At 39.1% G+C, this 15,888-nt stretch overlaps 1 protein-coding gene across 3 annotated transcripts in view; it reads right to left on the bottom strand.

Annotated features, from left to right (window-relative positions):
- Positions 1 to 15,888, bottom strand: part of SLC12A6 (solute carrier family 12 member 6) — a 92,747-nt gene that overhangs the window by 3,309 nt on the left and 73,550 nt on the right. For all 3 annotated transcript variants that reach the window (XM_067742031.1, XM_067742039.1, XM_067742049.1), the window contains 15 exons: positions 15,422 to 15,580; positions 15,146 to 15,244; positions 14,817 to 14,874; positions 11,827 to 12,001; positions 11,408 to 11,526; positions 10,093 to 10,191; positions 7,599 to 7,718; positions 6,487 to 6,591; positions 5,911 to 6,079; positions 4,397 to 4,592; positions 3,649 to 3,818; positions 2,606 to 2,737; positions 1,920 to 2,027; positions 1,535 to 1,719; positions 998 to 1,131 (listed from right to left, as the gene is read on the bottom strand). In XM_067742031.1, the coding sequence (XP_067598132.1) occupies positions 998 to 1,131; positions 1,535 to 1,719; positions 1,920 to 2,027; positions 2,606 to 2,737; positions 3,649 to 3,818; positions 4,397 to 4,592; positions 5,911 to 6,079; positions 6,487 to 6,591; positions 7,599 to 7,718; positions 10,093 to 10,191; positions 11,408 to 11,526; positions 11,827 to 12,001; positions 14,817 to 14,874; positions 15,146 to 15,244; positions 15,422 to 15,580 (2,028 nt within the window). The remainder of the gene's footprint in view (positions 1 to 997; positions 1,132 to 1,534; positions 1,720 to 1,919; positions 2,028 to 2,605; positions 2,738 to 3,648; positions 3,819 to 4,396; positions 4,593 to 5,910; positions 6,080 to 6,486; positions 6,592 to 7,598; positions 7,719 to 10,092; positions 10,192 to 11,407; positions 11,527 to 11,826; positions 12,002 to 14,816; positions 14,875 to 15,145; positions 15,245 to 15,421; positions 15,581 to 15,888) is intronic.

Genomic DNA, 15,888 nt, shown 5'->3' with positions numbered 1-15,888 from the left:
ATGTTATTTTAAAATGGGGGAAACCCAGAAGTAATGTGTTACTACTATATAGCAAATAAGGCAGAGAGAAGAAAAAGCCACAACAGGGCAGCCTGTAAGATTCCAGGAGAGAATCCCAGTAATTTCCAAGTGAACCTGCTCAAGTTAGATTTTTTCTGCCAGTTTCTTTTTCTTTTTTTCTTCAAATATAGTTGATTTACGCGTTGTTTTCTTTTAACCTCTTTTCCTTAATGGTACTGGTGGGAATGGACCAGTCTGTGCCATTGCAGTGCTGAAGGGGTCCCATAAAAACAATCCTGGAATTAGGGTATGAAGAAGAACCTTATCTTTCCCCCTCAGAGGGAACTTCCACTTCAACTGCCTCTCCCCTAACTCCATGCAAAAGAGAGAGGCTTTGCAAACTGGGAAGAGCCTGGAAAGGAGAAGGGCTGTGGGTGTTCCATCTCTAGGACTGTCAGAAAGGGTTCTATACACTGAATGTTGAAAGTCATGTTGCAAATATGCCACCTAAAAAGTCTCTTTAGGGTTCAGAGAGAACATCTTATACCCACCTCCCCTGAAGGAGAGTAGTATCACTAAGTAAGGATCCTTGCCTGAGACTTTTAACAGTCTTCCCTCCTCAAGGAAGGAAGTCATAGACAATGAGTTTTACAGTTACTTAGTGTCCCATCTAAAACACAGGCTAAGGGCTTCCCTGGTGGTGCAGTGCTTGAGAGTCCGCCTGCCGATGCAGGGGACACGGGTTCGTGCTCCGGTCTGGGAGGATCCCACATGCCGCGGAGCAGCTGGGCCCGTGAGCCATGGCCTCTGAGCCTGCACGTCCGGAGCCTGTGCTCCGCAACGGGAGAGGCCACAACAGTGAGAGGCCGGCGTACAGCCAAAAAAAAATAAAATAAAAATAAAATAAAAAAATAAGTAAATAAATAAATAATTTTTAAAAAGAACAAACACAGGCTAAGATTTTCCCTACTGGAAGTTTTGCTCTCAGAAAGGATACAGTTTTCATCACCCTCAGGGTTTCGGGGTGGCCCTGGCATATTCAACAAAACCAGCTTTGCTTCATGGGACTTGTTAACTATAACCTCATTGAGCTTCACTGCTGTATGCATCCGCCTCACATTGGACTGGTCCCTGGAAGGGGAGCGTGGTGGGGAAGAAACAGGTGGGTTAAGGCAAAGAGAAAACTAGGCATATCGTCAACTTTAAAAAACTTGAGATTTTAGAGATTTTTTGCTTTAACTATGATTGATGTAATGAACAAATGATTGATTGCCTTATAATATTGCTATCATAGCTTTCTCATTCCACATTTGCTTGTTTTATACCAGGAATACAGTATGGACAGGAAGAAAGATGGTTAGCTTGTGTACAGTGTTAACTGGTAGCTGATAGGCATAGGCAAACAATAGAAAGATGGCTGGATTTGGGGTGAAATGAAGACTAGATTCTGTCCTGTGTATTCAGGCAGTGCCACATCTGTGGCACTAACTAGGATACTATGTTAAGTGATAAGCTTGTGAGTAGGAAAACTTACGGACGCATGTTAAGTAGGTCCTGGAATCCTTCCATTGACTTGGCCTTTTGCCCCCGGGATGCCATGTACTTGTCTTTCGTCCAGGTCATGTGCACCTTCTCCTGATAGGTCTCTGTCTCTTCATCCTCATCAGAGCCAATGCTGGTCAATCGTAGCATTGAATTCCGATCTTTTACCAGCTGTGCCTGAGGAAGGCCCAACATAGCTATGACTCTATACCCAATTTTCTCTCATGCTTCATCTTTAATTATTTTGAAATGTGGTTATAGTGGAATAACCAATAAAGCAATCAGGAAAGAATCTGTCATGCTGAGAACAATACTATCATCCCTTTCAGTGATAGACTTCACAGGGCCAGGATTAGGTCAGTGCAGCAAAATCTCACCTCTCTGTCGCGCTCTGTTTTGGATAGTCGCATGTGCCGGAGCATCTGGGACCTTTGCTCCATCATCAGGGTGCGCTCGTAAGTATAAGCTGATATGTCACTGTCATGCTGCCGTAGATATCACACCGAGCAGGCAATAAGCACAAAAGAGAAAGAACCATATATTTTCATTTCCACTTACTAAATTACACCAGAGAAAGTATCACAATATCAACCTAGGTTTTAGTTTTTGTTGAGTCATTGAGCTATGTAAATATAATAATATTGTGGATTGTAGATCAAATCCAGAGCCCTGAGTCTTTTCCACAATCTAACCATGACATACGTGTTTCCTTGAAACACAAAACAAAAACCCCAGTCTTATTTTTTTTAATACTTACAAGTTATTTTTTAAAAAAAGCTATGTGTGATTTTAGCACGAATATATGAACTGAAACTTAATAAAACTGTATTAAGCAGATAAGAATCCAGCAGAAATAGAAGGGCTATGGAACAAACAGGAAAGCAAAAATTAAAAACTACCACTAAATACACATCACATATGCATTGTACTTATCTAGATCAACATATGAGAGTTTTGTTGGAACTAAGGAATTAATCCACATTTGCAGCTGAAGAAATTCCCAAACCAGAAGAGGTTCTAGAATGACAGGGTAGTCTCTCTTATCTCGAACTCAGCTTCTCACCATCTCCACCACTTCCACCTCTGCCTCAATGCGAAGGTGATACAGGAAGGTGGCCAGGTCCTTCTTCATCTGAATACTGTTGTCTTCTAGTTGGGCTACTGTGAAGATCCGTATGCTGCATTTTCGCCACACCTGAGAGAGTACCACATGTACGTGGAAAATTAAATGCAAGAAGGCAAAAAAGAGTTATTTCTTAAAATAAATGGCACTTTTGCCCAGAACAATCTTGTACAGTTTCAGGGTATATGTTCCTAGATTCTTACTTGCCATATTATTATTTATTTATTTTACTTACTTGCTATATTATTGTTAGGGCAAAAGCTTGACCAAGGAACACATAAAATATAGTTTAAAGGAGTTCTTATTTCATGACAAGAAAAAAACTGGCAAAACAGAAAAGATGGCACATGATACATTAAGAGGGTACTTTACTCAGATAGCATACTGATGACACTGTGCAGACTATAATATTTACTATTTTAAATTTCAGTCTTACCAAAGGATGAACATAAATATGTATAAGATACACACACACCCTCTTAGGTTTCCAGTATTTTCGTCTTTTTCTTTTTTTTTTTTGTAGTACGCGGACCTCTCACTGTTGTGGCCTCTCCCGTTGTGGAGCACAGGCTCTGGACGCGCAGGCTCAGCGGCCATGGCTCACGGGCCCAGCCGCTCCGCGGCATGTGGGATCTTCCCGGACCGGGGCACGAACCCGTGCCCCTGCATCGGCAGGCGGACTCTCAACCACTGCGCCACCAGGGAAGCCCCAGTCTTTTTTTTTTTTTTTTAATTCACTTATTGATGTTTTTTTCCAAGGGCTCATATGGAGTTCTATTAATTTGCTGAATTTCCCTTGGAAATAGGTATCAACTACAAAGAAAACTATTTCTTATAACGTTGAATCTGGAATCACGGAAAGCCAAGAATAATCCCCAAGTTTTCTAAGCCCCAACACTATAGAATGAAAGGAAGACTCTCTGTCTAGTGAACCAGGACAGAAGTTAAGAGAGAAAGACTTTTTTAAAAAGGTGTCAGAATACCTTGTGCTGTTTCAGTAGGAACGGTAAGAGCATGAGCATCCCCCCATCATGCACGATCCACCACACATCAATGTTGCCCTCAGAAAACTGCTCCACATTGCTGGGAAAGAAGGAGATGTTTTTAGCCACCAGCAGGGCCAGATGGGCAGCAGTTGTCACTCGAACTGTGCCTAGGGAGAAAACAGAGAGAATCAGGATAAGCAGAGATGAATCCTTAGGCTTACCTTGCTTCCTACCATGTCAGCAAAGAAAGGATAATGGCCATTGACAGTTCTTTGAGCAAGGTGTCCTATTTACACAGTAGGCTATACCAAATCAAGTAACGAAAATCATTAAGAAAAATTTGAATAGCTAACAGAATTAGACTGAGAACTATGATTTACATTACTAGGTGTATTCTGATTACTACATTTCTAAGTGGGGGATACATGAATTGGGGAGATTTTGATGCTGAAGAACAATTCTTCCAATTCCTGTGAGAATGTCAATGTGGGAGATCACACATGGAAATATGGCAATTTCAGAGGTAATTCCTAATGTAAGACTTGGCAAGATAAACAACTGATGAACATTAGGTAAGGCTGGAGGGGGTGAAGAGAATCAGGTTATTACTAGTAGTAGTTATTTAGGTGCCCTTATGAGACTATGCTTCAGCAAGGACATCGTCTCTACTTTAGGAGGCTGGGGGGTGGGGTCAGGGTATATCCTCTATTTGAGCCCTCAGGACAGTATGAGAAATGTTTTGTACCAATAAAAGTCTTCCAAGCTCGAGCATCTTCACTCTGGCGCCAGCCATTTGGCCACCCCATCACCACTGTGTTGTGCTTCATGCCCCCAAGGCCACATGACTGGATGAGGTGGGAAATGCCCTCTCTCAGCTTGGCGGCCACCACTAGCTGGGAGAATCCCTTCACCTTCTCTGCCTCCATTAGATGCTTTATGGTCTGAAAGAGAGACAGAATCTCAACACTGAATTACTTCATCCTGGGTCTTTTAACTTCTTACTCTTTCTCCGTATTATATTCCCCTCCCCCTTCCAAACTCTGCATAAGATCTACAGAACAATTCAAAAAGTTTAATTTATCCCAATGAAATTTTATTATCCTTTGCCTTTTTCACTTGCTAAGTGCTTACTACATATGTAGGTAGTTGTCTACCTGTACTGATAGTTCCTCTACCTTTTCCTCTCTTCTGCTTTTCTTTCTAACATACCAAACAAATTGAGAATAGGGATCATCACAAAGTGAATATTCAATATTCCTTCTTAATTGCCCAGGGTGAGTGTGAACATAATCTCCTTCCTTCCTTAGTCCCAGTCTTGCCCTGACTCATATTACTAGAAATTCAATATGACGATTCAGTTTTCAATTTAGAATTATCTCAGGTATGTTTTCTATTTTTGTTTTTGCTACTTCCACATCCCTTTTGATATTTTAATGGTGATTACTTGCGAAACTTGTATTTGTTTTACTATTCTTTTATTTATTCAAGCCAGTCTGGAGATAATATTTCATTTAGTCTTACTTCACTCTCTTGGTAGAAAGGTAGAGAGAATAATGGTGTGGAAAATGGATATGATTTTCCCAAAGGCACAGATTAAGTCAGCGGTGTAGCTAGGATAATCAGGGTCTCTTGATTTCCATACTGTGCTTTTTATTTATTTTTGTGATCACTCTGGACTAATGTTTCTTCAGCATTTCTAGTTCTAGGGTTTCAAAGCATTCCAAAATGAAATCCAGTAAAATTTTTGAAATGTAACTGAAATTTCTCCAGGGTGATTTCTATCATTTATAATAGAGTGAAATCTACTTTCTTCTTCAGGAAGAACTTTAATCTCCCATAAGCTAATCAGAAGTAGCAAAGGAATCTTGGTCATAGCACCATGTAGATTAGCAAAGAGGAAGAAAATGTGCTCTTCGCTCCTTGTTGTCACAAGATTGAGAGGAACCATCACCATAGTTCAAGGGATGATTTAGTTACATGACTTCTCTCAGGGCTGAGTCAATGTCTGGAGTCTATTTGGAAATAGTGCTTAGCCTTGATAATCTTATAGTTTAGAAATGCTTTTTAAATGGGAAGAATAAATTATTATCTTCTGGTTCATTGTAGTATTTGGGAGAATATGACCATTCAAGTCAGCACTATGAAGGACACCTCCTAGATCACTCAGGAAAGGGATTAATTTAGAAATCCGAGGTCTATGACTCAACAGCACAAAACCATAAGCTAAATTCCACGAGGTCAATAAGCCTTGACTCTTACCTGTTCAGCAGCTAAAGCTTCACCGTAGTTCTCCAGGAAGTTCCCCACGATGACAGAGCCCACAATAGTGAGACCCTTTCCTGCCTTAAGCTGTGAAGCAAAGGTGAGGAGGCGAGGATGCTTGACATGTAGGTCTTCATCTAGTTTCAGCAGTACAAGCAACTGAGGCCTGTAAAGAGGTTGGCGGGGAAGCGGGTGGGATGAGAAAACACTCTGGGTCTGGGGACAGAATGACAAGTCTACCCTTTAATTCAGGAGATCTGTATAAAACACGTACTTTGACAGAAGGAAGAGATTAGAGAAAATGATAGGATGCGGCTGCATAGTTATTCTGAATTTTCCCAGTATTACCTCAAATTGATCAGTCTTGAAGGAAGAATGAAAATGGTAGAAGTCTAGATCATATAGCACATGATTAAAAGGGAACAGAGGATCAAGGATTTAGAATCAGTCAAAGCATGTCCATTTCATGAATTCCTTGAGCCCCATGATTTCCTTAACCTGTAATCAATGAAGCACACCTTTCTGTGTGGTAACTCTGTGCCAAACACCACTAAGCTCTGTTGGTTTTTTTACCTCCAGTTTTTAGTGTGTGGAGGTCCTTCTTCCAGCCGAAGCAAAGCAAATCGGGCTGCACTGAGGGACAGCCCGCGGATACCATCACCCCATTCTTTCTCAGCTCTGGGAGAGAGAGGAGAAAAGAGCAGAGACAGATTTAAACCATAAGTACAATCTCAAAAAACAGTTTACTTTTTCTTTATCTAAAAGTAACATACACACAAGGTAGAATATTAAAGCTCATATTAATTATTTATATGATGATCTCTATTAACATAATGAACCCACAGTAAGCAGATCAACAGTACCCTTTACCAACACACTGCACTACACAGCCGTTCAGAATAAAGGCTGGAAGGGTCACTTACCTTGTCCTGCGATGTAACTATTCAAAAGCAATAATGTAAAATAGCAATTTGGATTAGGAAATTACTACAGATCCCAAGTTTAAATTATTTCAAAAATAATTGCAGAGAAAGCAAAACTCAATGTAATCTTCTAGATCAGAGTGTTATTTATTCCTAATTTTGGGACGTTGTTAGTGAAGTCTTAGTTGTTACAAAGTAATTCAGGACTAATTTATTTTCCATTTCAGACACAATTCCTTGCCTGAAGAGATAAGCAAGAATATTTATATTTGTGTTATACTTTGTTTTTTAATTTTAATTTTGTACTGGAGTATAGTTGATAACAATGTTGGGTTAGTTTCAGGTGTACAGCAAAGTGATTCAGTTATACATATACGAGTATTGAGCAGAGTTCCCTGTGCTATACAGTAGGTCCTTGTTGGTTATTTTATTTTCTTTTTTATTTCTATTGGAGTATAGTTGATTTACAATGTTGTATTAGTTTCTGCTGTACGGCAAAGTATACTTTAATACTATCATTACTATTTCAGTACATCCTTTTAGTTATCTTTTCCCTGATCCATTCATACTTTCTCAACAGGTTCCCTTTATGATCAATGGCTTATGTCTGTAAGGTGACTAAGAGAATTAGGGGTACAAAATTTGGGTACAGATGAATGAAGTTTCCTGGATCCCTAATGCAATTTTTACCAGGCTGGCTCTAACCAAACTAGCCAGTTTCGATAGTTTTAGCAGCAGTCAAGGTTGTATGTCCAGACTTACCCTTGGTACTCGATGTACTTGTAGATCATACCAGCTATTACCATAGCTACGATGGCATAATACCAGGAAGAAATAAACATCAGAGCCAGACAGATACTCATTCCCATGAAAGAGAGGGCCCTAGAAAATTAAAAACAAAAAGAATTTTTTAAAATGTGTTTCTAAGCAGCTGCAAAAGAAGTCTGTGCCAAAGGTGCTTCTTAAACTGATGAGAAATTATTATTTTTAAAAATTCCAATATGTTGCAGATAGAACTTCTGTAAAATGCAATAAAAAATGAATTACTAGAAAAACTGTTATATGCTTGGATGTTGTGACAATGTCAAATTGCTATAAAGTTTCTAAATGCTTTTTCTCAGTTTTTATAGTTGTCTTATCATGGACTGGCAACAATCAATAGATCTGCACTGAGTCCTGAACCACCCTTAGTGCTGATGTTTCCCATTGCTGGAAGAACATATAAATGAATAGGGATGCTATGAAAGTCATCTGTAGTTATGAGGACAATTAATACCTACATGGGAAAGCAAAGATGGGACGTGTAGTCAAAATTATTAATAACTCTTTGATCTTTTTTAAAAAAGTATTTCACGTGAATATGACTAAAAACTTCATGAACATTTATTAACACAACTGCAGAACCCACTGGGAAAAATCTCCCATTAGTTTCTTTACTTTACATAAGGAACTTGGAAGAAAATAATGAAATTCTTGTTTTGATCAAATAGGTAGACAACTATGCTTACTGAAGTTGTTTTCTGTACAGAATGAACTTAGTTGTATGACAAATTTCAAAGAACAAATAGAACAGTTGTTAATCTGGAGAAAATTAGGATCTAATGAATGAAAATATAGAGTGTAAAGAGAAAGAGAAAAAGTTACAAAAGCAAAATAGTAACACAAAAAAAGTTCAGAATGAACTTTTTTTTTTTTGCAGTACGCGGGCCTCTCACTGTTGTGGCCTCTCCCGTTGCGGAGCACAGGCTCCGCGGCCATGGCTCACAGGCCCAGCCGCTCCGCGGCATGTGGGATCTTCCGGGACCGGGGCACGAACCCGTGCCCCCTGCATCGGCAGGCGGACTCTCAACCACTGCGCCACCAGGGAAGCCCCATAATGAACTTTTAACTAAAGTTAAAGCTAGAAAGAGGATTAGAGGTGTTAAGATCAGTTGAAGATCTAAATTTGTGCCAGATAAAGGTTACATCACTACCCACCACTGGTAAGTGAAACTAGAAAGGGATCAAGGAAAAAGTCAGCAAAGAGGAATGTAGCAACAGGTACATACAGGGCATATTAAAGAACCTCTAGCTGTGACAGAAAAGAAATTGAAAGAAATGGGATGGTAGCTAAAAACGTGGTGGCTCCTTTAGGACTGAGGAGACGTGAGCACAACAGCAGCAGCTGTAGCAACATTTCATTGAGAGCTTTACTGTGTACCTGCACAGTGTACGGGCACTGTGCTCAGCACTTTACATTATCTCAAAACAACCCTATGAGATAGATAATACTATTAGTCCCATTTTACAAATGAATAAAATGAAATTTTATGTGGTTATGTGCTTTGTTGAAAGTTACAAACTAGGAAATAGTAGAGCTGACACTTGAACTCAGGTCATCTGACTCCATAGCTCATACTCCTTTTTTTTAAATTTTTTTTTTAAAAAATTAATCAATTAATTAGGGCTTCCCTGGTGGCGCAGTGGTTGAGAGTCTGCCTGCCGATGCAGAGGACATGGGTTCATGCCCCGGTCAGGGAAGATCCCACATGCCGCGGAGCGGGCTCGCTGAGCCTATGCTCTGCAATGGGAGAGGCCACAACAGTGAGAGGCCCACGTACTGCAAAAAAAAAAAAAAAAAAAAAAATCAATTAATTAATTTTGGCTGGGCTGTGTCTTCGTTGCGGCACGCAGGCATCTGTAGTTGCGGCACATGGGCTCTAGAGCACACAGGCTCAATAGTTGAGGTGTGTGGGATCTTAGTTCCCCGACCAGGGATCGAACCCGGGCCCCCTGCATCGGGAGTGTGGAGTCTTAACCACTGGACCACCAGGGAAGTCCCCTCATGCTCTTAACTACTAAATGAAATCACATTAAGGAAGGGAGTCTGAGAATCAAAACTGATGAAAACTGATGCGAATACGAGGATAAATGGAAAGAAATGAAGCCCAGTGCTTAGCTAAGAGGGAAACAGGCAATCAGATATGCAAAGGGTAGGTTGTTTTAACCTGAAGAACACAGCAGCCTGGAAGTATTTATTTCACAGTTTTGATCTTTATTCTCAAGTGGATATTATAAGTTATTATAAAACCATATATTAAAAAAAAACCACAGTAGGATGGTGGAAGTTCATGTGAGCACTGGAAGTTGCAACAGACAGTAGGAAATGGGTGACCAAGAAAAAATTGTATCGAGAACTCAGAATCTCCTAGTTTTCTAGTTCAATGATGGGTTCTCTCCAAATGTGGGGAAGAAGAAGAAAAAAAAGCTGACTTACCAGTGGTAGTAGCGGAACCGGGGTCTCCAATTGGGTGTTCGAAGTAATGTTTGCAAGGCACATGCCAAGTTCACGAAGAGGTAACACATGAGAAAAAACCTGGCAGAATAAAATAAGTAAGAGGAATGATTATTACTGTAAAATAATTCTTCAAAGGTTACTTTAGATAACTAGAGAGATTCGCTATATTTAAGCCTTTGTTCTAGGCCACTAGCGTTTAATTAAGACTAGGGTGTAGAGGAACTTAACCTCCACGCAAACCTGCTCAACCTCCGCAGTTCTCTCTCAGTGAAAGACACAACCACTCTTTACCCAGTTCTTCTTGGGACAATCTCGGTTTCCTCTTCACTACTCAACCTTGTTCCAAATTCACTTATCAAGTCCTATGGATTCTACCTATTTACAAATCTCTAAACTTTTCCCCCCTCCTTTCCACCTCTACTTCTATGAGCAGAGTTGAGGCTCTCATTTCTTCTTTGTTGGATTAGTGAAATAAGCTTCCAGCTGGCACTCCCAGCTCAATTTTGGCCTCCTTCTAACCTCTCTTTTATACTGAATTGATCATTATGAAACAGAAACATGATAATTTTGTTCTCAAAGGATTACCCACTACTTTCAGGTAGAAGTTCCAGGTCCTTTGTGATCTGGCTCTACCTATTTCCCCGCTCTGCACCTCTCCAACCCACAACCTCCCACTCGATCAAAGCCAAACCTTCGCTTCTCCAGATGTGCTGCACTATTTCATCTCTCGGTTCCTTCACACACGTTCCCTGCCTGGGATCTCTTTGACCCCTTCACTGATTAGCAATCCTTCAAGATACAAGTGTCACTTCTTCCAGAAAACCTTTCCTGAGTCTCAGTCTTTGGAGCTCATATAGTGCTCAGTATTCACCTTGACCACAGTACTCATCACACTAGACAGGGATCACTGGTTTCTTTATCTATCTACCACCAATTCTCTGAGGTTGTGTCTCAGCCACCTTATGCTTATTCTCAGCATACTGCCCAGTGCCAGGGAGGTAGTAAGTCATCAATAAGTCAATAAGTTGAATGACTAGTAGTAAAAGCTACAATCAGTTGATAACGAATCAGAAATGAAGGCAAAGAACTTTTGAAGTTATGCAGGTAGAAAGAAACCATGACAACTTATGAAGTTAGCCTTACATGAAAAGTCTCAGGAATATTTATTATTTAGGTGAAGTTACACCTATACTTGGTTCTCTCTGTTATCACTACTCTCACATGCCTGATGGAAATCAACATGTATTATACATCACATAAGCAAGAGTAAGTGAAAAGAATAACTGGCTCTTACATGGAAAGAATTGGGGCCACAAGATCCAGGGAGGCAATAAGGATTCCCAGCTCTGCAATGACAGCAGTTAGAAGTAAAGCCCAGGTAGGTTCCCCATTGGCTTTGCTGTGACCAAACACCTGTACATAGAAGGGAAATATCAGACACAGGAGTGTGGGGAGGGTTTGAGTCAATGCTCCCTGATTCCTCTATGCTATAGTTTCACAGCTCTGAAAAATAATAGTATTACAACTGTGGTAGCTTTTAAATGCCTTTACCCCACTCACATGTAAACTCATACTAGAGATTTAGAGGGTCTTGTGCTAAAAACCCACGTCTTCACATTATATGATCCAGTAATTCCTAGGCCTTATGAAGATCACACTGTTTCTTGTAAAACCTGGGAAAACAGGAAGAGGGCATAGGACAGGGTCACTCACCCTCAGAAAGGGTATGATGTTATCCTTGGCTATAGCCTGTAGCAGCCTCGGTGCACCTGTGAGACTCTGAAGTCCAGCCCCACACGTGGAGAAGAAGGAGCCAATAACAATCACCCACGGGGATGGCCAAGATAAGGTACCCACCACGAGATTACCTTTCACAGCATCCCCAAACCTGGGAGAGAAATCAGAGTGAGGAAATTTGGCCTGGAAATAAGTTTAGACGAAACAACTAGACTGACATTCCCCCAATTTTTTCTATTTATAATTTTTAGAGAATCAAAATTGAGATAGACATGAATAATAATAAATATAAACGTAGGTAGATCTGATCAAAAGGCACTAGTAGCCTATATTAAGAAAGAAAATAACCTGTAGGGCCAGAAAATAATCTAAGCTTTAATTAAAGCTTTCCCCCTCAAATTATCAAAATATCTACTCTGCAGAAAAACTGTAAAAGTATAGAAAAATACAAAAAAATCAGGAAGGAAATCCATAATCATAACGTAACTGCTAACATTTTGCATACCTTGCATATTTTAGTGTTTGCTATGTTTTTAAAAATATGGATGAGACCACACTGCACCTATCCTTCTGTATTCTTTTTAAACTTATAAGCAATTTCCTATGTCATGAAAAACTCATGAATAAACATTTTTACACGTTTCTTTACATTATCATAATTTACATTATCCATTCCTCTAGTGTTGATTTTCTACTACAGAAAATTCTGTGATTGACATCTTTATGCACATATCCACATTCACATTTCAAATTTTTTTTCCTTATGGTAGATTCCTAAGAGGGAATAACTGCAACAAAAGGGCTCAACATCATTAAATATTTCAAAGCACTACCAAAGTGCTTTCCAGAAAGGGTATACTGGATTTATTCCCACTGGAAGTAGATGAAGGTTCATGTCTTACGGCACATACCTATTTCACACCAGCTCTGAGTATTAAAATTTTAAGTCACTGCTAACTTGATGGGTAAAACATGGCGTCTCATTGTTAAATTATTTATGGTTTTAATGATTTTTTACAATGTATCACACAAAAGAAATGTGCAAAAACTAAATGCATATTTCAATAAATTTTCACAAAGCAAACATCCACGTAAAACATCCAGTCAAGAAACAGAACACACTGCCAGCACCCAAAATCCTCTCTTATGCCCACTCACCAGCTCTTTCTCCCTCCCCACTCTCCTAATTTTTAATGCTATATAGTTTTACCTGTTTTTAAACTTTATATAAATGAAACAGTATATATGTTTTGTGTTTGGTTTCTTTGATTCAACATTGTGAAATTTTTCTTTTTTTCTTTTGGTACATAGCTGTGGTTCATTAATTTTCACTGCTGTATAGTTTTCCATCACATGAATACATAATTTATTCATTCTACTGCGGATGGACATTTGGACTATTTCCAGATTTTGCCTCGTAAGAACAATTCCACTGAAAGAACCCTTGTGCACACTTCTTAATGCACACATGTATGCATTTGTGTTGGATATACCTAGTAGTGGAATTGCTGGTTCATCAGGTATGCATATGTTCAACTTTAGGAGATAATGTCCAACAGTTTTCTGAAGTGGTATTCTAATTTACACTTTCTATAATTTTTATATTATAATTTACCAAAGCTCTATAAACCCATTTTCAATCACAATCATATAGAAATAATAAACTGTGTTACTTATTTATTTTTGTTAACAATATTTATATAGCATCTATTAGAGTTCTTGTCCTCAAAGAATTCAATCTAGTATAGGGGACAGAAATATGAAATCAAGTAGCTGCAATACAGTATTTTAAGTGCAATAATACAATATGTTCAGTAGAGTGGCTGAACAAACGGAGGAGCGGTTATCTGTTGTGTGAGTCTGGGAAAGCTTCACAGGATAAAGGACACTTAGTCTAGTCTTAGAGGATGAATATAAGTCTGCCAGGTGGGAGTAACCCATTCTAAGCAAATAACATTGAACCCACAAATATGTGGCTGGATGGAGAGTTGAAACAACAATATTTACTCTGTGTTATGGCTGGAGCTTAGGGAGTTTTTGAGGGAACGGTGGGAGATGAGATCAGAAAGAGGTAGAGAGGGCAAGACCGAAGTAATGAGCATTAAGGGGCTTTGGCAGGCTCTGAGCAGGAAGGTCCTATGATCAAATTTTGTGTTTTAGAAAAATCATTCTGGTGACAGTGTAGAAGAAAGATTAGAAGGTAGTAAAACTGAAAGGGAGAGTATTACAATAATCTAGGCAAAAGATCCTGAAGGCCTGTACAGAGTGATGGGGATAAAAATAGTGGAAAGAATGAGATCTAGTAAGAATGAAGGGTGAAATTTATAGGGCTTAGAAACCAACTGGATGAGGGAATTGATGGAAGAAGTCTAGGATGACACCTAGGTTTCTGTTTTGAGAAAGGGATGAATGGTAAGGCTATTAACTTCTCAAGATGGGGAAAAAGGGAAGAGATATAGCAGGTTTTGGAGGAAGAGTTTTCTAGAAATCTCTTGCAAAACATTTCTTTTTTTGTGTATTCACAGATGAAAGGAAAAACACTCAGCAGCCTTCATGAAGGAAATGAAGAAAGTAAGTTTCAAGATTTTATTTAGAATGCCAATCAGAGACACTTATGTCTCATAGAGGAGATGCTAGAAACAATTTTTAAATTTTTATTTTTTATGATTTGCCCTCCTTTACTGTTAGTTTTCCAACAGCTCTCTTTACTGTACAGAAAAGTCCTCATTATTCAGACAAATTCAATGCTTTATGAAGTCCTATATCCACTGCATCTTATACAACAACATACTGGCCCTTATTATACAGCTCCCTTTTGGGGACCTATATACATGTATTTTCTAATTGTTAGTTGCGATATATATCTCAGGTGGGTTTTGAGTTTATAACTGTCTTGGGGCTGTTTGGGATGATCAGACATAATGGAAGATAGACACACGATTGTTACAAAGAAATCAACTACTCACTTGTCTCTGAGAACAACACCTTCAATACATGCACCAAAAAGGACAACATTGCTTAAATCTATGATATTGAGAGTCAAGGAAACTGATGTTCACCTTCTAATATGAACATAAACACTCAGGAAACTTCTTCTATCAGTAAAATGAGTGGCTAAATTCACTTATCTCATAAATTCTTTCTTGAGTTTTAGAGATGAGGTGGGTAGATTATCTGATGTGAAGTGAGGTGGTAAAAAGCAGATATCTTTACTACCAGGATAAAAATACTCATCACCCTTGTTCTACGGCTGTTCCTATGACTAAGACTCAGACTGGATCCATCAAAAGGATACAAACAAAGGAGGTAGTCAGGATGGCGAGGATAGTGCCAATGGGAATAGACTTTTGAGCATCTTTCAGATCTCCAGATCTGTTTGATCCAGCCATGATACCTTTAGAAAAGGAAAAAAGAACAAGTTAACTTCTTCAGTTCCTGGACACTTTTGATATTCACATTGCTATCAAAGACTACAGGCAAATCTGGGAATCCTGAGAATATAGTTTTGTGTAAGAAAAATCACTCCCTGGGTCTGATTGTTTGTAAAATAGGCAACAGCCCATCTGCTTACCTGTGACAGACGGAAAGAAGATCCCCACCAGAAGAGTGAAAGAGGTGGTAATGTCAACAAGGACATACTCATGGTTTAAGCTGCCTAAGACATCAGAAGATTTGGCTGAGGGCTTTTCAATGATCTCTCCCTTTGGTATATAATTACTCCAAAGATTCTCTGCAGTGGGAGAAAAGGGTATATAAGCAGCAGCACTATGGAAAGGACATAATTAGATAATGTTCTAGCCAACGACATTCTAAGTCAGATTCATCATTTATATAGCTTTTAAGGGTATGTTTGCTTCTACATGAGCACAGATATATGCACATATATATCATATAACAAAGCACACATAAATAAAAACCTAATGCCTTTTCTCATCTGGTTCAAATGTAATTTGACAAAATACTTTGGTACATACAAATGCAGCTAAGTTTACCAATGCAAATTAGTAAAAGTTAAGCGAACTAAAGCTAAATGCCTTA

The sequence above is a fragment of the Pseudorca crassidens genome, chromosome 1, assembly GCF_039906515.1.
Source record: "Pseudorca crassidens isolate mPseCra1 chromosome 1, mPseCra1.hap1, whole genome shotgun sequence".
Taxonomy (NCBI): Eukaryota; Metazoa; Chordata; class Mammalia; order Artiodactyla; family Delphinidae; genus Pseudorca; species Pseudorca crassidens.
Note: the sequence above shows the minus strand (reverse complement) of the source record. Positions and strands in the feature narration are given on the sequence as shown.